Source organism: Chrysemys picta, chromosome 18 (genome assembly GCF_011386835.1).
Source record: "Chrysemys picta bellii isolate R12L10 chromosome 18, ASM1138683v2, whole genome shotgun sequence".
Classification (NCBI taxonomy): domain Eukaryota; kingdom Metazoa; phylum Chordata; order Testudines; family Emydidae; genus Chrysemys; species Chrysemys picta.
Genome location: NC_088808.1, coordinates 16,654,208 through 16,677,511, shown reverse-complemented (window position 1 = coordinate 16,677,511; position 23,304 = coordinate 16,654,208). Strand labels below are relative to the sequence as shown.

The window sequence follows — 23,304 nt, the reverse complement described above, 5'->3', positions numbered from 1 at the left end:
TTCGTGCTTATTCGGTCCTGGCTACCCGGCTTTCAATATCGCTTTGACAACTGTTATGCCCTTCTCATTAATTTTAAACAGTTAAAACACAGGAAAAAGAGAAAAAGTTTTCATTATTAAAGTGCTTTACTTTTTAATAACAGAGGATTCTGTCCGCCAGGGGAAAGGGCAACCTCGCTAATTTCACATTCATATTAAAAAACGCTGGGAAGGTGACACTCGATGCCGCCTGTGAGGCTTAACAAAAGAAAAAGTGGAGAGGGTGGGGAGGGGAGAGAAAAAAAGTTTTATGTTTCACGTCAGTAGAAACTTGATAATGACAATGACAAATGTCCGCTTTGGTGAGGTGGCTCCACTTCTGGCATATTAAATCCTTGCATGGACCCTCGACTGCGAAATAGCTCATCAGATTAGTTATTGTTAATAATTCAGTTCTCCACGGGTGTAAGCAGACATGACGGCATTTAAGTCAGCCTTGCACCCTGTATCACCAGGAGTGAATTTGGTCTGCTGTGCTTTGTAGCTTGGAGATTATATAGAGATCTTTTCCCCCCAAAATCCAGTAAAATGACTAGAGCCCCTTGTCTACCGTGCACAGATGCAATACATGGGACAATGGTTCACGCATGGGAAAATGCAGAGACGTCATTGCATAAAGGGGCTCTCTGGAAGGAAGTGGAGAGGGCGCTTAGGGTGCAGGAAGGAAAAGATTGTTCATGGTCTAGGAAGGCGGAAGGCCAAGAGTGGAAGAAAGAAGTGGAGAGAGCAGCTTGGATGGAGGCTCCTGGGAAGTAGATGGGAATGAAAAAGGAAGTGTAGGGAGAGGAAGATCAGTGAAGATGAGAATAAGGAGCAGGAAGTTGATAGGGAATGAGAGAGAATGAATGTAGGTGGTTTAATTCATTGTCCTAGGGCAGGACTGGTTTTATGGATTGATTGATTGATTTACTCCCTGTCTTACTTAGAATAACATCATTCTAAAACACAAGAGAAAACTGGGCCCAGTGGTGTCAGTCTGGAGTAACTCCACTGATCTGAATGGAGTTTCTCCAGACTGACTCTGCTGTAATCAAGATTGGAAGCTGAATCGGTGAATCCAAAGTGGCTGCTAGCAGGAGAGGGGGGAAAATATATGTGATAGGTGTTAGAAAACACAAAATTAAACCTGATTTGCTCCCTTCACGAAGCAGTGCTCACTGGTTGCTTTGACTTTAACATCTTTATCTATACATATTTTTTTCCCTAGTAATATTGAGAGGATTACCCTCGTTGGCCCTGGGGTGGTTACTGTGTGATTTTACTGTTATTAAATCTATTCTAAACTGCTTCATTATTCCTGACTCAAACTCTGTCTTTCCTCTAATCCTCCCACCGCCCTCCTAGAAATCCCGTGGCACGAACCCCCAGGAAGTGCGGGAACGGGCGACGGTCTTGCAGACGGAATTTGAAAATTATGTGCACTCCGGTGAGGGAACTGTCCAGTGGGCAAAGAAAGGTCAGTAGGTTTCTTTAAACTTATTACTGAATGGCTGATACAAACGGCAAGGGTTCCCCTCTGATGGGGTGGGCTTTGGGGGAAAGGCCTAGCAGAAGCATTCCCTAGCGGAAGTGTCTCTAAGGGGGGTTGAAATGGACGCAGAAGGCTTTATAATGATATTAAATGTTAATTTCTTGCTTTCATGTATTTCGCACAAATGAAGTTCAGTCTTGGCTTTCATTAGGATTTGCATCTAGGGAGCTCTGACCCAGTCACGTGAGTGTCTAGGTTATGTGTTACAAGGGGAAGGTCAGAGGCAAGAGGCTAACCTCATCCTGGTTGTAACTGCATTGAATCCATTGTTTACACCAGGGATACATTTGACCCATTGAGACAATGTCTTGGAAGAGATGCCTAGCAGCCCTCAGCCAAGGATATATTTCCATTTGGGGTGTGTGTGTGTGTGTGTGTGTGTGTGTGTGTGTGTGTGTGTGTGTGTGTGTGTGTGTGTGTGTGTGTGTGTGTGTGTGTGTGTGTGTGTAGGGAAGCCGCAGTAGCAGAGGAAGCACAATTGCTGATAACTACAATTATTATTTAATCTTTATGTACAAATCTGCAGTTTCATCTTCTGTCTTTGCCAGGTAGGATCTGTAAAGTGTGGCACAGAGCAATACAGTGAGTTTTTACCATCTCTTCTTAGATTTGAGAATATGGCAGTGGGACAGGAGGCAAGAGATTGCATCTGCTCTGGGGGGAAATTACCATGAGAGTGGCCAGAGATCCTGTACTGATGCACTGCCTCCTGGCAGAAACCAAAGGGATGGGACAATATGAACTGATACAGCCCTCCTATTCTACAAGGCTGATCTGGGGCACAGGGAATGTACATGGAAAAACAAAATACCTGTTGTGAAAACAGTGTCCAAGGCAAATTACTAACTGTTACCCAAACTTAATATTGGATGCCCTTTCGAGGACCCCAGTCCTGCACCCAAGGAACTGAACCATCTATGCTCTAGGGTAATATAGAACTAGATTATTTTCCTTTGAACCTTCTTCCTTCCATCTCACTTCACCTCCTGGTCAATTTCTTCCCATCCCACTCAGTTACGAGCTAAATACTGCTGTCCTAACTTCAGTAGAATTCCCATTGACTTCAGTGCAGAACTTCCCATTGACTTCTAAGAGAGCAGGGTTCTTTATGAATTCACTGTATATTGAATTATTAACAATCTGAATCATTCTTACCAAAACAAAAAACCCACAATAAAAGTGAAATACTTTCCTTGTGGATGGTAATGTCTGCCAGAAAAGATCATTCCATTTCAAGGTACAAATAAAGAAAGTGATCAGAGAGCACCATCTTGTAACGGTACATGCTGGGGAGGGAGAAGATGCTCCCGATATATAATGTAAATTCAGGATTCAAGGCTGTTGTATTAAATTTAAGACAAATGGCTAGGTCTGTTGCCAAGAGAGCAGAGGTGCTATTTTCTGAATGTCGTGCTAGCTTCTTGAGTAAGGACATAGTGAAGGAATCGTGTTTAGTAATAGATCTTCCTGCCCTAATCTAATCTGTACATTTCAAATGGCATGCATCAAGATGATGATGAGCAAGGAACTGGGAGTTGGAATTCTAGGGTTCTGGTCCTAGCTTTGACCTTGGGCATGTCATAGAATAGCTCTCTGCCTCGTTTTCACCTTTAAATTCTTGCATCACTCCTCTGGAGGCCTGGGAGGCTCAATTCAGTCATGTTTTAAAGCGTTTTGAGCTCTTTGGATGGAAGGTGCTAGAGACTTGCGAAATATAATAGCCAAACCTCGCTGTTGTGGACGTTGCTATGAACTGCTTGATTGATGCTATAGTACTTTTATGGTTTTTAACCAAGTATCTCAAAGCTCATTACAAACACAAGGGCCAAACCTTCCTCCCTGATCAAATTCTTGCTCCTAACCCACTAGGCTTCTTGACACTCCAGTGAGTGTCCCCTGTTATCCCCATTTTACAGTGGAGGAAACTCCGAGGCCGAGAGCCATTCCATGACTTAGGCCTGGTCTACACTGGGGGGGTGTCGATGTAAGATACGCAATTTCAGCTACGGGAATACCGTAGCTGAAGTCGACGTATCTTATTCCGACTTACCTCCCATCCTCACAGCGCGGGATTGATAGCCGCAGCTCCCCCGTCTACTCCGCTGCCGCCGCTCGCTCCGGTGGAGTTCCGGAGTCGACAGGGAGCGTGTCTCGACGAGACGCGATATATCGATCCCCGATAAATCGATTGCTACCCGCCGATACGGCGGGTAGTCTGGACATACCCTTACAAGTGGTCATGCAGAGTCAGCAGAAGGGCTGGGAATAGAATCCAATAGTCCTGGGGCCTAGTGCCCTGCTCACGTCTCCAGACCATGCTACCTGTAATACGCTGTGACAAAAGGAAACAACTGAATGGACTTGAGTCTTGTTCAAAACAGATCCATGTCTGTGCCGGCACAGTGTAACTCTATACACACACTCTTGTTGCTGAGCTACATGCTGAGGACTTTTGATGGCTGCTGTGGGGAAATGCGTCCAGAATGTCATGAAATGTTGAAACATGATGCAGCCACTGTTTGTCTTGAACCAGGGCTGCCCGCCCCCCTTCTCCTGTTCCACTATCTGCATATGCAAATTTTCCATCACCGACTGGCTTCCATAGACTCCCTTCTTCCTCCCCTTCCAAGCCAAGAATCATGAATAATTAACATTGCAGCTGGCTTTTGCCTTCATGGCAGACAGTCCGTTGGAAGCCATGCCAGCAGTGCATTTGTTTCCCTTTTCTGACCTAGTCAGTGGTAACGTCCAGTATTTGAGTACACAGGCTGCTTCCAAAAACATTGGCTTCCCAAGGTCCTTGGGATCCAAGCATTTTGAGTGCTGTGAGGGGCTTTATAGCTTTGATGGGAGTGAAATAGCCAGCGGACCAGATCCTGAGCTCATGTAAGTGGGTGCAGCTGCCGTAGAATTTTTCATGGGAGTTGCACCTTACAGCAGGAGTGAATTTAACCCAATAGCTTTAGAGAGAGCGAGAGAGCGAGCAGGAGCATTTGGATTTTGAGAGCATTCAAGCTGGGTCCTTATTGCTCTTGGTGTCTTATCGAGGGCCCCTGCAGCAGACTGGGCATTTGAAATGTTAAGCATCCTCTCCGAAAATACTGATCCTTCGTTCAGCTATCCCTAAAAGACTCCCACTAGGAAATCAGGGGAGGGGTGCGAAGGATTCACCTGAGTTTCTTCTCATCGATTGGGAAAAGGCGTTCGCTTTACTCAGTAAACAGAGCTTTGATGGATTCCCAGGGTCCTTCCAGGAGCTGAGCTGTTAAAATGACATTTTTATTACTGTTCATAAACTCCAAGCTCCTGCTGCTGCTGAGAGATTAGATTTAAGCTGTGGGCAAACTTGCTGGTCCAGTGGCTCAACAAGCAAGGGCATGGGAGGTTCGAGTTTAGAGCTTGCTGCTGTCGGGGCTGTGAGAGGGGGGCTGTAGGTGCAGGTCTGAATGGGAGCAGCGAATGGGAGATTTAGTGAGCCGAGCAGGGGATTTTGGGAGACGAGGGTGAGCCTCAGTCAAAGAGTGTCCCAATAGCGGAGAGGAAAGCTGCAGCCTGAAGTGTGGGTGCGGTTAGCATTCTGGGATGGCCACAGGTGTGGTTCGCAGTGTTGCCATTCATGAGGCTTGTCCTTAGAGCAGTAAGATCTGAGGAAGGCATTAGAGGGGTAAAGACTCTAAGGAAATGTACATGCTACTGAGTTTTTTTTTCCCTTTTAAAAGGTGAGCTCTGTTCTCAGCCTGGTGATGAAACAGAAAATCCATGTGTCTCTCAGGTATTTCTAAGGGACTAGGTGGTGACTGGCAAAGAATTTATTGGTTGCTGGGATTGTGGTACCGGAGGAGTCTGCCCCCGACCCTCCTCACAACCCCTTCTCTGCCTCTCTTCATCCCACTGTCTTCCTCTTTCTACCTCCCCTTTTTCCCCTCTCTAAGCTTCTACCGGACAAAGTCACCAGCTCAGTTCCTAATCAGGTTGAAGACCACCATCCTGTCGGACAAGGGGGCAGTGTTTAGAAGAGGCAGACCTGTATCTTCATGTCGCTTCTTTTCTGCTCCTGACCTCTCTCCTCACAACTTTCCTCCTCCCACAGGATTGCACTAATACTTCACGTATTTTTAATATCCCAACCATTCCTAGAGCTGATATCCAGGGTATCACAAATGGCTAGGCAACGTCCTTTCAGCTGAAACAGGCAGGATGGAGCAGGTTTAAAAAAAATCCATAATGCGGTGGAAAGAATAACTCTTTCTCTGTCCTTCGCAGCACTGCAGTCTTTCCTTCGCTCCTACACCACCTACCCCAAGACCCTGAAGCACATCTTCCACATCAAATCCCTCCACCTGGGCCATGTGGCCAAGAGCTTTGGGCTGAGAGACGCCCCTCAGAACCTCAGCGCCTCCATGGCTGCCAGTCCGGGAAAGAAAACCAAACTGAAATCAAAAAGGTAGGAAGGTGCACCTCTCGGGAGCCAGGGCCACGTCATGAGCATGTTGTTTTGACCCCTGGTTTGAATGTTTTCTACCAATGGGGCTGCAAAATAATGGGAGAAAACTGGGATTAATTTGAGGAACAGAAAGATGGAGATGAGGACGCAAAAACCACCTGCCCCTCTGGGTCCACTCTTTCTACTGTCAACACAATATCCCACCATCCAATCAGTCAGGAGCCTCCCCCAGGAGAGAGAAAAGAAAAAAGCCTGATAGCTTCTGTTTGCAGTGGAAAGAGCTACTTCAAGAGGGCTAGCATTTTTTGTTTGCCCTATTGACTTCTGCTTTAATAACAGCCATCTTCCTCTTTACACGCTGTGCTGGGGTCTGGGGTCATGGAGAGGCCCTAGGGTTTTGAATGACTTGCTACCCAAAAGTCACTCGCGAGACTGTGGGATATAGTGGGTGGCTCTTAGGAAAAGCATTACCTGCTCTGAAAGGAGGGCGACTCGTCTGAGGACTTCATTTGGCCATTAGATAACCTGACAGTGCTACTGAGTGCCCACATTGAGTAGACTATACACTGTGCCTCTGGCCAGTTGTTAAGAGGCAGAATTTCTGTGCCAAGCATCTTTGGGGACACATACACACACCCACACACTGTACAGTGACACCACACACACCTGCCTACAAGGCTTAACCGTGTCACATCTGCCCGGCGCTGAGCTGCATTGAGACGTGGCTGTGTGGCATGTTTCCCCATGAATCTGCTAATGAGCATGCAAGGGGGGAGAGGTGCTGTTTCATTTGGCCTGTTAAGGTCTCTGCCTCTCTGATCCATTTCTTTAAATGAACACGCTTCCCCCTTTCAGATTAACAGATTGTATTCCAAAATAAATCCTTGTGTGTTCACTGCGCAAAGCTATTCGTGTCTGCTGCGTGATCCAAAGGGCATTGGCAAAACTGGAGTTGGTCTATGGATGTGTATCAATGTAGCCTGGCCTTCTGTAATGTCACTGCTGCACATGAGACCTGGACAAGAGAGCGACCTTGAAACCTGATGTGGGAGAGTGGGCATGCCACCGAGGTGAACTGCCTGGAAGGTGGACAGATAAGAGAGAGCAGTGTTTGACCAAACGAACCTCATAAATACAAACAGTGCTTCTGGCTCATCTAATGATCCTGAACATAGGACTGGGACACAGGAAATTCTGGCTGTGATACTGGTTTGTTTGATTAGGCAAGGTATGTGATTTCTCTGTGCCTCAGTTTTCCGCCATGCTAATTGCAGTGTATACTTAATTAGTTTATTTTCCCAAAGCCTTGATTAGTCCTAAGTGTTATTTTGATTAGCTTTATTACTATCACGGCTGAACTGGGTGTTTGAGTGGGAGCTCAGTCTTTTTTTTTTTTAATTACCTTGTATTTTGGCTTCCAGTAAATATCAACTTTTCTGAGTTCAGTTTAGAAGCATGAAGATGCTCCTGTGTGGATCAGCAACTCTGCACCTGGTAGCTCTGAGTTTGCTGCAGTTGTTCTATTTCTATTTTCTGGGCACTTGTTACCTCTGTGAAAACACCATCTCCAGTTGGCCTTTTAAACAGGAAGGTTGTGGTTTGATTGGGAGTTTTTTCTCCCCCCTTTGAAGAATTCATGTGAGGAGGAAATCAACCTGCCAAAAGTGTGTGTGTCAGGGGTTGGAGGGGCGGGCAGGCAGGGGGAACGGGATACAAAGGATGCTGTGAACATTCCAGGACACAGTGCAGAACGTGACAAATTTCACAACTTGGAATCTTTCTCTCCCATTGACAGTTATTTGGTCTCCCACCGCTGCCATGCTCTGGCACCTCCTAGAGCAGTGGTTCTCAACTTCTTTACCATTGCGGGCCACATCCAATACTACCTGTATGGCCCTGAGGATGTCACATGGGAGGCATGCTCTGTGCTGATTGGGCTGCAAACAGCCCATGGGCCGCAGGCTGAGAACCACTGTTCCAGAGGCTCACTACCCCCTTCTCCCTCCCTAAGGTATGTTCTCTGGGACACGGCCCTTCACTCTAAATGTTTGCAAGAGATAATAGTTTTCACTTGAACTGATTCCTGAAGAGTATCCCCAAGTCAGCGAGGTGCTTAGAGCAATTGCTTTGCTTTGCATGTTACTTTTTATACAGTGCAAATACTACGTTCCACAATAGACCTTCCCAGGCTGGCCTCTGGGCATTCAGAAGCTGAGACCATGGCTTTCCCACATGTTCAGAAATAATTCTCCTGTAGCATCTCCCCAACCTACTTTAATGTAGTCTCTCCTGGCTGGTATTCTACGTTGGATGGGGAAGCACTGGCATCGAAGGCATGGTGAGGAGATGAACGCTTTCACTTTCCATTTTTTATGAAGTGACTCTCCTGTTCATTAGCAGTGAGGCTGCATTAGCAAACAGTTATATCCCGGCTCAGCCCCTGCAACCTCCTCCTCTCTGGCCTCGGCAAATGCAGCCTCCTCTCCCCCAGTTGCTGCTGCAGAAAGGGTCTTCCTGGCTCACTTTGAGACCATAGCACTCCCTCTTTGCGCCCTCCACTGGCTCCCCCTTTTCCACCGCATCAAGCACAAACGACTGGTCTTCACTTTTAAGGCCTTTCATGGCATATTCCCATCCCATTTCTCCTTTATTCTGTCCTACAGAAATGTAAACTCCCACCTCCATTCTGCCAGAGATGCCTACACTGATTGCCTATTTTTCAGATTTCCCAGCAAGCGGTGTCGGTGTTTTCCCCCATGCACTGTCCCTGACACATTCAAGGAGCTCCCTGAATCTGCAGGGCATTATCCTCCCTGGCACCTCTCCGTAGAACCCATCGAGACCTACAAAACACTTGACGGTGGTTAGGCAGCGGGTGTGCTGCGACCGTTGCTTATCACTATCGTCGCACTGTTACCTTGCGTTCCTCTCATCTGTTTGTCATATCCGCTTCTCATCTTAAACCTAGACTGTAACCTCTTCTGGGCAGGGGCCATCTGCTTGCTAGATGTTTGCATAGCACCTAGCATTACTGGCCTCTCAGCACTACTGCAGTGTAAGTAACACATCGTCATCGTCAAAGCAGAGGAATGGAATTCAGAACTCCTAGAAGTTCTGTTCCCTTATCTGCTACTGTGCAGCCTTGGGTGTGTCACCAAACTCACATTTCCAACGTTTGGCACATAAACAACAGGTCTGATTGTCCAAGGTTCTGAGTACTCCCAATACCCAGTGACTTCAGCTGTGAAAATCAGGCCGCTGAAGTGGTTTCATACGAATTTAGGTGTCTGACTTTAGGCACCCAGGACCAGACGCCTAGCTGGTGTAAATAGGCCCAGCAACATAGGAAGCCTTAGGAGTTATGCCCAGTTACACCAGCTGAGAATCTAACCCACCAGATTTGAAAATGTTGACCTTCGCGTCTCCGTTTCACAGCTGGTAAAATGAGGATGATGCTGGTGAGACGGTTGTGAGGCTTAATTAATATTGGTAAAGTTCTTTAGAAATCTGATGATCGCAAAATGTTACTTGTCACTTACAGCTCACAATGTTCTTGGGCCAGATCCCCAGAGGTGGCCTGCATTTGCACTTCCTCCGTTCATCTTCTTTCTGGATTTGCTCCTTTACCATTACACTAGCAATCCCACTGTTCCTACCCTGGGCAGTGCCTCACTGGTGCTAGTGCAACTGCAGGAAATGAAGGCAAATCCTGGTATAGACAAGGCTTAGTGATTAAACTACAACCAGGGCTTTAAACACTCCAGACTTTCAGCGAGTTAGAATCAATAACTAAACCAATAGTTGTTTGTCAGCAAATCCAGAGTTGCACAGACCTATTGCATTGCCTCTGGGTTTAGTTACGGGCTCATCCTGTAAGGCAGACTGGGCTGATGAAGCCTCTCCTGGGTTTGCTGGTGAAGGTTGAATTTGTCTGCCAGACTGGGGAAGAATGGATCAGCCACCACTGGCTGCAATTTGTGTTTGATCAGACCCAGACAGCTCTGGCTCATCCAATGCTTCATGCATTCCCACCCCTGCCGTCTGCCGCACACAAAGCCCGTTCTTCCCAAAAAGGTCTGCAAAGGCCTGGTCTGTACACAGGTCTTGTATGGTATATTTAGGTTGGTTAGGGGAGTGATTTTTTTTTCCCAAACTGTTTTATGGTTCTACTTATGCAACCCCTTCTGAGCACTTAAGTTACACTGGTGTAAAGGTGCCTTTAATAGCTTATTCCCCTTCCCTTACAGACATAAGCTATAAGCTCCTTTATACCAGTATTGCTGCATCCACACTAGGGCCTGGTCTACACTGGGGGGGAGTGAGGACTGACCTAAGATACGCAAGTTCAGCTACGAGAATAGTGTAGCTGAAGTCGACGTATCTTAGATCGACTTATTTCGCGTCCTCACAGCGCGGAGTCGACGGCCGCCACTCCCCCATCAACTCCGCTTCCGTGGAGTACAGGAGTTGACGGCAGAGAGATCAGGGATCGATATATCGCGTCTACACTAGACGCGATAAATCGATCTCCGATAGATCGATCACTACCTGCCGATCCAGCGGGTAGTGTAGACGTACCCTTAGGGATTCATACCACTATAGTTGAAGTGGTACAACTTTTGTGTGTAGACAGGGCCTAATTTGGGCTGTCTCGGTTCTTGTATGACCAACCTGAGACACAGTGGGCTTGGTTTTCAGCAGCGCGGAGCCCCCATAGCTCTCATTAACTTGCAGTGTTGTGGGGGCTCAGCACCTCTGAAAATCAGACTGTTGGTGTTTCCAGTTGATCCCACACAAATGAAGGCCCTTCCGCTTGGAAAGGAGGCAATATTGGCGCCATGGTCCTGCTCAGGAGCCACAGCAGAGGACTCGCTCCCAGTAATCGCTTGCCACTAAAATGTAGCTGTGTTTAAAAGGCAGAAAGTCTCTCTTCGTTAATAAACGTCTGTTGGACTCTTTCTGTGTAATGGTTGCTGCAGACTCATATTAGCAAGCGTTGGCCGTGCATTTCAAGTACTACTCCACATAATGGTTTGTAGGCCTGTGACATCTCCAGCTCATGCACAGACACTGCAAAAAGCAAGGGGGGGAGGGGAAGGAGATGCTGGGGAGAGAAGAAGAAGGGGGAAAAAAAAAAAAGTTGGAGACAGCATTGTCCTTGCTTTGAGAAGCCACCGGGGATAGGCCGGGGCTCTGCCTCCTGCTTCAGCTGACCCTCGCCAGCAGATGGGCAACAGGACGGGAATGCCCTTGTGAGCCAGGGATTTAACAGGGCTTTATTTAGGGAAGAATAGCCTGCTTAGCCGATAAAGAGCATGTAAGATGGTATGGGGCGGGCTTTGATGTCTTGCTGGCCCAGTGGGGAGCCAAGTGATGACTGACAGCAGTGTGTCACAGGATTACTCGGCCCCTGACAATGCCTCTCTCTGTTCCTGTGATGTTGCTACTCTGTTACAGCTACTTTTTCTGTTGTTATGTGCCTCTTTAGGTGGCATTCCTCCTCCCCAAGCCTCCCATCCCATTAGAGTACAGACAGGCTGAAGATACAGTAGGTAGCATGAGGCAGTGGGGAGGCGTTAGAACAAATGGCCTAAGAGTGGCTTGAATGCTCATGTGCACATGGATTTGTATAATTGCAGGTCAGGGAAAGTGAGCAGGCTTTGCACAGGCCGGTCACGGCTCAGACTCCAGATTTCAAAACTTGGGGCAGCTGGAAAATAAAGACTCCATAAAATAACCCAGAGTTGCCGTGTACAATAATTGTTGTTCTGTGCAGAATCTTGTTTTATAATTAACTTTCTCTCTGTGTGTATGAGAGAGAGAGAGAGAGAGGCTATATTAGAATTCATAGTGAAAAGAATAGTGAATATAGGTTCAAATTCTGCTCTCAGTTACATCAATGTAAATCCAGAGAAACTCTTTTAATTTCTGTAGCATTATTCTGGATTTACACTGGTGTAACTGAAATCAGAATTTGGCCTTTGATTTTTTTTTTTAATTACTTGTAAAATCCAGGCTTGAAATAATAGCAGCACAGTCATTGAACAGACTTTCTTTTTCATAGTGTTTATCATGTGATACTGCAAGCATTGGTTGTCATATGGTAATTACACATTGTGTCCAAACACCCGATATCTTTTTAGTAGTCTGCAAACCAAAGCCCCATCTCTCACCACCTGCGTGGAGAATAAAGAACAAACAGCCCAGAGAAAAAGAAAGAAAGAGAAATAAAATGCAGGGGAGAGGGTCATTAAACGGACAAAGACAAGGTTTTTTTTTTTTCATTTTTTTCAAATATCCTTCCTTAATCACCCTTAGAGAGACCAGGTAGAAAAGCCAAAAACTGACAACATGGCAGCCAGATGTTTGTATTGTTGTAAATGCTGAAATGTTGTATCACACTCTTTTTATCCTGAATACACACATTTGTTTTCTCTGTCTCTTACGCTTGCTAGTACTCTTCATAGATTGTTTGGTATAAACTGAATAGCCCCTTAACAATACCATTCTTTTCAAGACTTCTTTCTGAAGATAGCATGTTGTATTAAAATAATCACTCAGGATCTTCTTGGAAGGTGAAATGCAACATTTATTTAGCAGTTGTATAGGAGGAAATGGCGGTTTTCTCTCCTGTCAAAGACGGTGGAACTCTGTGACCTCAATGACATCATGTGGCAAAAACTTACCGAGATTGAAAAAAGGATTGGATGTTTATATGGTTAATAGGAATAGCTAGAGTTGTTATAATTAATGCATCCCCTCCACCCACCAAAAAAAAAAAAGTTTTGGAAGGGGAAAATACCTAACACTTTAAGGTTTAAGCCAGTCTCTGTTAGGGATCTGATGAGACCTTTATGGGGGGAGGGAGGGCAGATTACATCCCATCTGTCTATTGAGGGGTCCTTACACCTTCCTCTGAAGCAGCTGGTGCTGGCCACTGTCTGAGACAGTACACTGAACTAGATGGACCTCGGGTCTGATCCACTCTGGCAGTTCCCATGTTCCTTTGTTCCTGAATGCTGTTCCAGATCCATCCAGTTATTTTCTCTGTGTGAGGGACTGTACGTGGGATAATCAGGATGGGGAGTGCTGCTGCTTGATTGCCAAGCTGGACTGGGAATTCTCTGCTCCTCTGAAGTCATTTTTCAGTTACAAAAGCACAAAGAAATCTTGGGAACCACCAACTTCTAAGTCAATTACAATGATTCCATTTCACATTAAAGGCTGATATTTGAATATTGTCTCTTTTCTGGGAGGGGAGGAAAGGGGATGTTAAAATAAGGAATAGAACATAAAGTAACAAATGAAGAGTTATAAAGAACATAGGACTTATCCGATCAGCCCACTAGTCTGTGTTGCCTGCCTCACAGGGTCTTTATGAGGCTTAATTTAATTAATGGTTCTAAAACACCTTGAGCAAAGTGTCATCACCAAGGCCTTTGGCAGTGTCCATTAATTGTTGCTTCAGGGAAAGGGAAGAGGTATCACCTTGTAGTTAAGGCACTGGGCTGTGGTTCCAGAGATCAAAGTTCAGTTTGCAGATTTCCTATATGGCCTTGCTAAGTCAAGTCACATCATCTCTCTGTGCCCCCGTTCCCCATCAGTAAAATGAAGATGATAATCCCTCACAGAGGTGATGTGAGGATAAATGCATTCATGAATTTGATGCACCCAGGTATTACAGTGGGGCTATCTAAGTAGCTAGCTAGGTAGAAAGGTTTAAAAGCTCTTCTTTAGATGACAAGCTTTTTAGTGCAGAGGTCAGCCTTGCACTAAAAAGTTCCCTCCACTCCCATTGACTTCAAAGTGAGCTATGGGTGTTCAGCATCTCAGTGGTTCGGGCCATATGGCTTTGTCTACATTAGGAGAATGAGTACCTGTTTCTCAGCAATTCTGCATCTGTACCTATGCTACCAGAGATGAAAGCATTAGCACAGACCAGGCTCAGGTGTTCTGTACGACAGGGTCATGAAACCCTTCTCAGAATTAGATGAGACAGTGGTGAAAATGCCTGTGCCCATGTACATCACTGTTGCTGTGGAACATTGATCAGCTGGTCTCTCCTCTAGCTCCCCTCCTCTAAGTAGTGACGTTGCTACGCTTGTTCATCTGATGAGCACTTTGACATGGACTACTTTGTGGTCAGTTATACTAACTCTCCTTGGAGTGATGCATTATACCCCAAGTCATATCCTTCTCCGGATTGCTAGACAGTGCGCTCTCATGACCACCCCACACCCAAGCATTGGGGAGCAGAATGGGATGCAAACAGGTCCCCTTTTTTTTTTTTTTGGTATTGTTGGTGTGACACCTTGAACTTTTCCTTGGCATTGACAACCTTGAAAAGACTGACTCCTCTAACAAAAGGGCTCTCACAGCAAGGCTGCAGCTGTATCTTCCTACGAAGCAATAATCTAATCATTAGAAGCAGCTTGCCTGCCAATTTTTGTGTGGCATTTACAGCTTCCTTAATATCACTTAATTAGTCAAAGGCAAATCTGGAGTTTTGCCCATTGAGGGATTTCTCTCAGTTTGGTTGATCAACTGTCTGCTCTGCAGAAAGGCAAACAGGACCAAATGTAAGATACAAGAGAAGGGCTGGAACCACACTCAGAAATTCAACGTTGATCCAAAAAATGCAGGAGGAATGGCCGGTAGGAGAGGAGCTAATCAATAGAGACAAATGCACAGTAGTTCCACATGGTATTTCAAGCAAAACAGGCAAGTCCTTCTTACCAGCATCACGATGCTACCAGAAGGTTTGTCCTGAAAGCAGAGTATGCTTTATAATCATCATACGCATGCGAGGCAGAGGAGGTGCTCTTTGAATCCCTGTCCTATCCCACCAACGCCACAGTACAGAATCTTTGCTCCATCTTTTGGCTTTGCAATGTCCTCAGGTGGAGCCAGAAAATTGCAATGACCGGTGCTGGAATTGAACACTTCTCTCTATTTGAAGAGTGTCTTCTGCCTGTTAGGCCAAGGGACAGAGGGCAGGGTTCTGTGGGGTGAACAGCTCTCCAGTGGCATTTTTCATCCTGTCTCCATAAGGAGAAGAATAGGGAATGGTTGATAAGTGAGGGATCTGTCAGTTCTCTTATGTATAGCTGTAGTGTGATCGACTTAGATAATTCTAAGGTTGGGTTCTTTATTGGTTAACGTTTTCTGCAGCAGAGCGACAGTCGATGCTCAGTGTGATCCAATGATATTTTCCCTTTATCTTACCAAGCTTGTTTGCATCAGCTGATGACGTTGTACGTAGGCCATCTGTTGACTTGTCGAAAGGAGCGCAGCATCATTGATGAATTCTTTGCCCAAAAAAACCTGGGTTGCGTTGGCTGCAGATGGCTCATCCAACACGATAGGTAGAAAAAACAGGTGTTGCAACAGCCTTGGCCCAGAGGTATCCCAGCCCTGTTGCCTGGCAGAAGTTCAGCCGCAGGATGGAATTAGCTGTTGGAGATCCTGTCAAGCAGATTGATGGCATGATCCACATTGAAATGTTCTCTGATAAATTATACAGTCCGCTCAGTTCTTCTCCAAAGACACACCATGAGTTCTAGGTCTGTGCGTCAGAACTCGATACTCTTTCTAAACCTGGAGCAATTCTGGGAAGTCCTTAGGTTGCTACACCCTACATGTGTTGATTAAAGGTCATTGGGACTTGTTGCATTGCGTTGCACCAGGATTTCACCCAGCTGAAAACAAAGAAAGAGCAGGCAGTGCTAAAAAAAGTTGAAGGAAGATCACTGAGAGTGAGCTTGTTCATAGAGGTGATAAAGCCATTATCAGAAGGATTTCTTGGAGTTATCAGATTTCTCATTATGGCCCAGAAACAAGAGTATTCTCCCAAATATGTGCCCTTGAACTAATCCAGCATATAGGAATTTTTGAATCAGAGATGAGCATTCTGCACAGTTCTTCAATTAAATAAAAGTATCAGTGAAACATAGCATGTTAAAATTTTAGTGTGAAAATTAAGGATAGCTTCAGATTTTTTTTCTCTGTCTCTTAGTCCTTTCCAACGATGAATGTTTGATATTCTCAAACCATGAGCGTATTTTGCATATTCTAGCAAATTGAATCTGACAGAAGTAGCCTTCTCTGTTGGATATTCAGGACTTTGCTGCACAAGTTTTAGAGCCAAATAGGGAACACTAGAGTCACTACAGAATTTACTACTCCATGGTTCAGTGAGAGCAAAGCAAACTGTGGAGTTAATGTTCCACTGAGTTCATGGTACCAGAAGACGGCTGTAGAAAGCGACAGTGGGATTTTCAGAAATGCCTACGAGGTTTGGGAGCACAAGTCTCATTCAGTGCCATGGGACTTGTGCTTCATTTTAGCTCTTTCGAAAATCGCACCCCAAAAGTATAATCTTAGATTATAAATTTATTTATAGATTAGTAAATATTTTGGGAGCAGGAATTGTGTGTTCCAGTGAGTAAATGGACAGCAGTAGTAGCGTCTAGCATTCTCTGTCAAGAATCAGGGCCCGGTTGTGCTAGATACGCCTAGACTAATGGTTCTCAACCCATGGCTTGCGGTCCATTTGCAACCCAATCATCACATAGCTGCGGCCCATGTGACATCCTCAGGGCCATACAGGTAGCATAAATATATATTGTGTGAATGTACCCCATATAACACATGGAGAACTTTGTGTATGGCCCACAACGGTAAATAGGTTGAGAACCACTGCTCTAGTGAAGAAGACAATTGAGCATATTGTTGATGCTACCATAATAAAAAAAATAAACAATACAATGGCAACCCTTTGCAAACCTCTCTGTCTTTTTCCCTCTCTTATTTTAATTTTATCCATCCATTACTGTGTTTCCAATAGGACCCCAATTATCAGAACTTTGAACCACCAAAATGTTCTCCTATCTGCATCACAGTCATGTCCCCCAGACACCAGCATTTGGACTTCAGCTCCTCTGTCATTTCTCTAAATGTTTTACATCCCCTGAATGCTTCTTGAATAAAGAGGGTTGCACTGTAAATCAGAAGGTTCTAAACCCAAAAGAGGTGTGCATGTTGTCATGGTGTTCCAGGTGACTCCATCTTGGCGGATGTCTCTCAGGGAGCACAGTGGCAGCTCTACTGAGAATTGTTCTCTCTGTTGTGCAAAACAATAATGATTCTTTAAACTGAGGGCGGGAGGAAGAGAATCTGTAGAACAGTAGCTGTGAAATCTCTGTTCAGTTTGGTTTTCCCTTTTTATCTTGTGTTTGAAACAGCCAAAGCCTTGATTGGGAATGAGAAACAACGCATCATGGAGAACATTGAGGGGAAAAAACATTCTTCTTTAGACTCGCATCATCTTAGTTCTCTTGTTGAATTCCCAAGACTGACTGACTTGATTACATATTTTTTCTACTTTGTGATGTCACAGGTGGATCTTATGACTTGGAGACTGAGAACAAATCTCAGGAGCAGATGATTGCTTCAAATGGGCAGATAAAAGCAGAAATTATAGAGAAGCAGAACAGTTTCTGGGTGTTCTCCCCACTCTCCTGTGCCCATCTCATTCCTGTTTCTTCCTCTCACTTGTCCAGAAGGTCTCAGCAGCTGCTGAAATGTTCTGAAACTCGGTTTGGTGCAAAGCATCAGCAGCACTAGTCTTGTTTTGGATCTTGGCTGTGTCACAACTCATTTCTGTTGGATGTTTTCCTTTCCCTCTGCCTTTTACCATCAGTGGCCTTGGAGTCCAGAAGGTGATAAACATTTGAGTCCATTGCATTTGCAAAGCCATCAAGTACCCAAGACAGTGTGAAAGTGATGATTCATGCCTGGTACGGTCTGCTGGGGTTCTCAAAGTGTGGATTATATTTCTTGCACCAAGCAATGGTGCTACAGGCTTCAGAGCAGCCAGGCTGAAGAATGGTGCTTGGAAGATATGAGTCCAAGAACAGGCATTGGATTTTGCTTTGAGGGGAGGAGAGGTTGTTGGGAAAGGCACCACCGTCCCTTTCTGGTCAGTCTGCATTTAGGAGCTACTTGACCTCCTGCATGGAGGTAGCATTCTGGGGTGGTGACTCTCGGATTATGGGGCCAGGTGGGGATGGGAGGAAACTGTTATTTTTAAGAGTGATGAATACTGGGAAGAAAAAAAGCAAATTACCTCATTTTTTTCCACTCTAGTATGTTGTTTTCTCTTGTCTTTTTTTCCTCTCAGGCCCCACCACTTTTCCATTTATTTTCTATTGTCAGTTCTACATTGTCTGTCTCTCTTTTGGAAAGAGAAACCAAGAGGTAGGGATGGGGGTGTCCTCCTGAATTCACACTTCAGCACTTGGCACTTTACAGAGACCTCAGAAATGTCGGGGTGGGGTCGGGGGCGGTGTTTGAGGTTGACCTGTCTGCCAGCTTCTTACACTGACAGGCCCCTCTGGATACTAGCCTGGTTTTGTATTCAGAGTGATGTGGGAATCGCCTATTATACTTCGTGTGAGTCAAATGACTCCGGGTTATGGTTTCCCCTGGAGTGCTGAGCTTTTTTCCTCTTTTGAAAACGGGCCGCATCCGGCCACCTTCATCTTTGCTCAGGATAAAACAAACCATTTTAGGCCATTTCCTCTGCTCCCGTAATTGTCTCTCTTCAGAGGCTCCTGGTGCCCTGTTCTCCAAGGCTGCAATTTAATTACAGGTATGCACAGGCAGCTTTTAAGTGTGGTCTCTTATTCTTACCAGTGTGGAGGCTTATTCCCCAAATGACACCATGCAATTACTGGCTTCTCTCTCTCTCCCCTCCTTGTCCCCCCACCCCTGCCCCACTGCACAAACACAGCTTTGTCCCCACCCTCTTAATGAAGTGATTAGAGGGACTCCAGAGGGACTTTGATCTTACCTGTCACCTGGCAACACTAAAAGCATCTTCTAGATGTCTGACAAGAAAGAACAGGAACCAGGGCTGTCTCTGGGTAGAGGGTGCCAAGTTCCTAGCTGTGTAGCCCAGAGCAATGCCTAGACCTTTAATGGGCCTGGCACTGGAAATCAGGGGGTAACTATGCCCCTGAAATTTGGCGGAACACGCTCTTGACATCTGTCCCAGTTAGTGCCTCTGATCCAATATTGCTTTAGGTAATTCTTGGCTGGAGACCAGACGCCGCAAAGATCAGATCCAGTAGGAACATAGCAATTGCCAGACTGGACCAGGCCCACGGTCCATCTTGAACAGCATCCTGCCTCTGCCAGCAGCCAGGTCCAAATGCTTCAGAAGACAGTACAAGGAACCCCATCATGAACAGTTAATGGAATGACTTGCTTCTACGGGAAGTTTCTTCCTAACCCCCGACACTTACTGTCTATCTTGTGCCCTGAACGATGACGTTTTCTGACCCTTTCACATTTTACCCCATCTAATGAAAGAGAGGATGGGGTTTTTTTAATCCATTTAAATGTTTGCTCCTCCCCTGAACTGTGCTAAAATCTTGGCATTTCGGAGAGTCGGGATAGGTCTGTGTGTTGAGAAACCTTTTTCCTACCAGTGCCCCTAAGTGACCTGGGTTTGCAGAACTCTACCTCAAACGTGGATGGCTGCTTTTGGAATAGCTCTTCTGGAAGGAGGAATTTAACAGGCTGTGGATTTCTCTGCCCATCGTGACATGTCCTAGTTAGGACTCAAGCGCTTGTCATGTCTGGGTGCTAGATCACAGAAAGAAACCGTGGACAGTCCCCCAGTTATGGGAACACGGGTTCTATCTGTACTACAGCTGGGTTATGCATTTGTAAGCCTTTCTGCAGAACCCCTCACCATAGTATCTGGGGGCCCCCACAAACCTTCGTGAATGTAGCTGTACAACAGGGTGTGGAGTGACGGGGGGGCGTATTACCATCCCTGTTTTGCAGCTAGGGGAGATGAGGGACAGTGAAATTAAGTGATTTGCCCAGCATTGCACAGGGAGTCTGTGGCAGAGTCAAGGACTGAATCCAGGTCTGAGTCGACAGCCCAGTGTCATAACCACGAAGCCATCCTTCCTCACTGTGGTCATCTGGATGCTGCTATTCTTGTAGACAAGACGCTAGCGAGCGACAGTACCTCGGAAGTCAGTGGAGTTTCTGGATTTACTCTGGTGTAACTGAGATCAGAATCTGGCCCGGTGATCCTGACCTTCCAAATTTACTATTGCTATAGACTATTACTACTGCCTATGGCCCTTGCACCTCTTGTTTAAATAGGGTCCCGACAACAGCAGTGCTGTATTTTTCTTAATGATTAGTGTAGGTTCTACAGCACAGCTCCATCGATTTGTGGCACTGGTTACAGGAAGCAGCCTTTCCTCTCCTGCATTCTCATTCCCCGCCTCTCCCTCTACAGCTGATCACTGTAGCAGAGGGTATTGATTTACTAATTGGGCAGTGATTTCACCTGATTGATAATAAAGTGCTGTACAACCTCCCTGCTGAGCTGAAATTCAGCCTCGTGGCTACTGGTAGATACTTGTCCTCAGCAGCAAATAGTTCTGTGTTGTTTATGTAAACTTATTTGTTGCCCGGTAACCCTCAAATTACTGTAGTAAGTGCTTGGAGACTCAATGAAAGTGTCAGTCAGAAACTTCATCATAGGTTGAGAAACTCACCTAAATAAGTAAATGGTGACTAAAATTACTACCTAAGTAGAAGTAGGTGACTGCGTGTCAAGACTCCTAGGTTCTATTCCTGGTTTCTCCCCAACTATGTGACTTTTGTGACTTTGGGCGAGTCATTTCACCTCTGTACCTCAGTTTCCCCCTCTGCTAAATGACTTGGCACTTGGTAAATAGTATAACACAAAATGCAAGACAGAAAGCCTTTGGTTTTAAGGCTCTAGTCTTAACGTATACCCATGTATATAAATGAATATCACTGCTAGAGCATGCACAGGATTTCTGTTGTATACCATCACCTCCTGTAGAGGAGCAGATACATTCTTATCTGCTTTGCAATGGGCTTTGAGATCTATTATTACTATTTATTACTTATATCACTATAGCACCTACAGGCACCTACCACAGCAGGGACTCCTCTGTGCTAGGCACTGTCCAGATACATAGTGAGTGATAGCTCCTGCCCTGATGAACTTACTCTCTAAACAGACAAGACAGCTAAAGGCTGGGAGGATAAACAGAAGCCCCAAGAGGGAAGGTGACTTGCCCAAGGTCACAGAGCAGGACAGTGGCAGAGCCTATAGAACCACTAGAAGATCCATTTTGGAATGTAGCAGCCAGTCAGAATACAGTTGCCTTTGCAACAGTCTCTGGTGTGGAAGCTGTCAGAGTTCCAGGCAACTGTACCTGTCTTACCCCTCAGTGGTCCGGCTCATCAGCCATCACCTCTCTTGGGTAGAGACCTGCATCTCTCTTCTTCCTGACTGGGGTTTTTCCAGGCTGCACAATTCCATGACTACACCATGTTATTGCCCGCAAGCCAGAGTGCCTAAACAGGCCAGCGTCGGTGGCTCTCTCTTCAGAGGCTACAAGTGGCATAATTGCCCGCATGTATAAGTTACCACACAGGTCTTTCTAAGCAAGCACATGTATTCTTAAGGTGAAAGAATCAGAGAGAAAACATATTAAAAGAATAAGAGAGCCTAATAAACTTATCACATGCTAATAAACTTACTCAAGATCACCCTGCCCGCCAACTCCTGTGGGTGCTCTGGTAAGAATCAATTCTTCAAACCCTTGTGTTTACAGGTTCATAACAGCAGTAGCTCCGAACAAGCACACCCATGCGTACTTTTCCCTTATGCAACTTGATCTTCCAATTCCAGGAATTGATAATCAGTATGGTCCCTTCCTCGGGGCATAGCTTCAAAAGGGTGGGTTTTGGCATACCTGGGGACGAGGCCAGGAATTTGTATTCACCTCCCCCTAGATATTTCTCAGGAAACCCACTTTATACATACTGCCCCAAAAGACCATTCTTGTCTGCTATATTGTTCAGTGTGGTCCTTTGATCAGCCAGGCCCCCAATAATACAGAACCTTTGTATTTCATACAGTGGACTCCAAAGATACTCAAACTTCGTTCAATAAGGTTTTTCCAGGAAATTGCCGTATCCGCCACAAAAGCCTACAAGATGTGTGAGTTGTTGGCGGGCTCCTGGCAGAAGATTGTCTTGGGTTGGGTTTTTATTTTTATTTTTTTAGCACAGGGTTTAGTTCTGTTATAAAATGTTTTCATTGCTCAGTGTCTTAAGGCTGGGTTTTTTATTTGCAAACTGCTGTCTCACACACTTCAGCCGTCAGCGCCCACCCTCCCACCAGAGCATTTGTTCAGAACAAAGGCTCCCTTTTAAAAATGGCATGCTATTTTGCCACTTTTTTGAAAAACTGTCACAACAATATCTAATTCTGCATGAGACAGAATTTCAAAACAGGCATCAAGGAGAGGAAGCTGTACTTGTGCTAATGCGCAAATGTCACTTCCACAGCTGTAGAATAAGTAACCCACCAAACTGGATTTCAAAAGGAAAGAAATCTAAACCCCTTCTCTTTGCTCTCTTCTTTCCAGGCCTGACCTTCGCAGGAAAACCCAAGGCAAACGCCGTCTTGCTGAAATCTTGCGATCTGAATACTCTAGTGGGATGGACTCTGGTGTATCCAAGGTCAAGAGAAAGAAAAGACACGGAAAACCTGGCAACCAGAAAATGCTGAGCTGAACTGGGAGTTTCCAACCCTTTACTGCAGAAACTAGTTCTGGAGAACGCATGGGGCAGAAGGCAAGGGGACATGCAACGCAAACTGAGGTGCGCCAGAATTTAACAGAGAATTTTTAAAAGGCTAAACCCTCAGAGAGCTGAGCCCCCAGAAGACCTGAATGGAACTGAAATCAAACATGGTCTGTTTTCAGTCAAGATTGCTCCATTGCAAATAAATGCAGTTTCAGTAAGATGCACAAAGTTTCTAAGTTTTGCCGTTTTAAACCATTGTTTTTGTAAAGAAAACTTGGAGCAGTCAAATGAAGTGTAGAGGGAAACATGCAACCACCAAAAAATAAAGTGACCATCAAATGGGTTATGCTAGGAGCTTATTGAGTTCATTGGGGCGATTTAGGATGTTTAAAAGGCCTATAGGAACCAATTGTTTAATTTTTTTAATAGAGAAAGCTGAAGTAGTGCGATGGACGTTACTGTCTTAGTTGTTTATTCTGTGATTAGCTAGTATGCAAGCCTTAGCCTGACCTGAACAAACTGTGGCGTTTGGGCCAGATCCAAATGGCATTGAAGTGAATGGTAAAACTCCCAGTCGCTTGGGAACAAGATTGTATGTAAATAGACAAAGGACCAAATGCTCCATTCCCTA

The 23,304-nt window shown here is 45.4% G+C and overlaps 1 protein-coding gene across 4 annotated transcripts in view; it reads left to right on the top strand.

Moving 5' to 3' along the window:
- The window catches only part of DDX31 (DEAD-box helicase 31), a 64,697-nt gene extending 41,680 nt beyond the window's left edge, over nucleotides 1-23,017 (top strand). For 2 of the 4 annotated variants that reach the window (XM_005293289.3, XM_065572629.1), the window contains exons 18-20: nucleotides 1,384-1,495; nucleotides 5,834-6,014; nucleotides 22,514-23,017. In XM_005293289.3, coding sequence (XP_005293346.2) covers nucleotides 1,384-1,495; nucleotides 5,834-6,014; nucleotides 22,514-22,661 — 441 coding nt within the window. In that variant the 3' untranslated portion in view covers nucleotides 22,662-23,017. Of the gene's footprint in view, nucleotides 1-1,383; nucleotides 1,496-2,118; nucleotides 2,153-5,833; nucleotides 6,015-22,513 lie in introns of all 4 variants that reach the window. The other 2 variants (XM_065572627.1, XM_065572628.1) reach the window with 2 other exon arrangements.
- The last annotated feature ends 287 nt before the right edge of the window (nucleotides 23,018-23,304 follow it).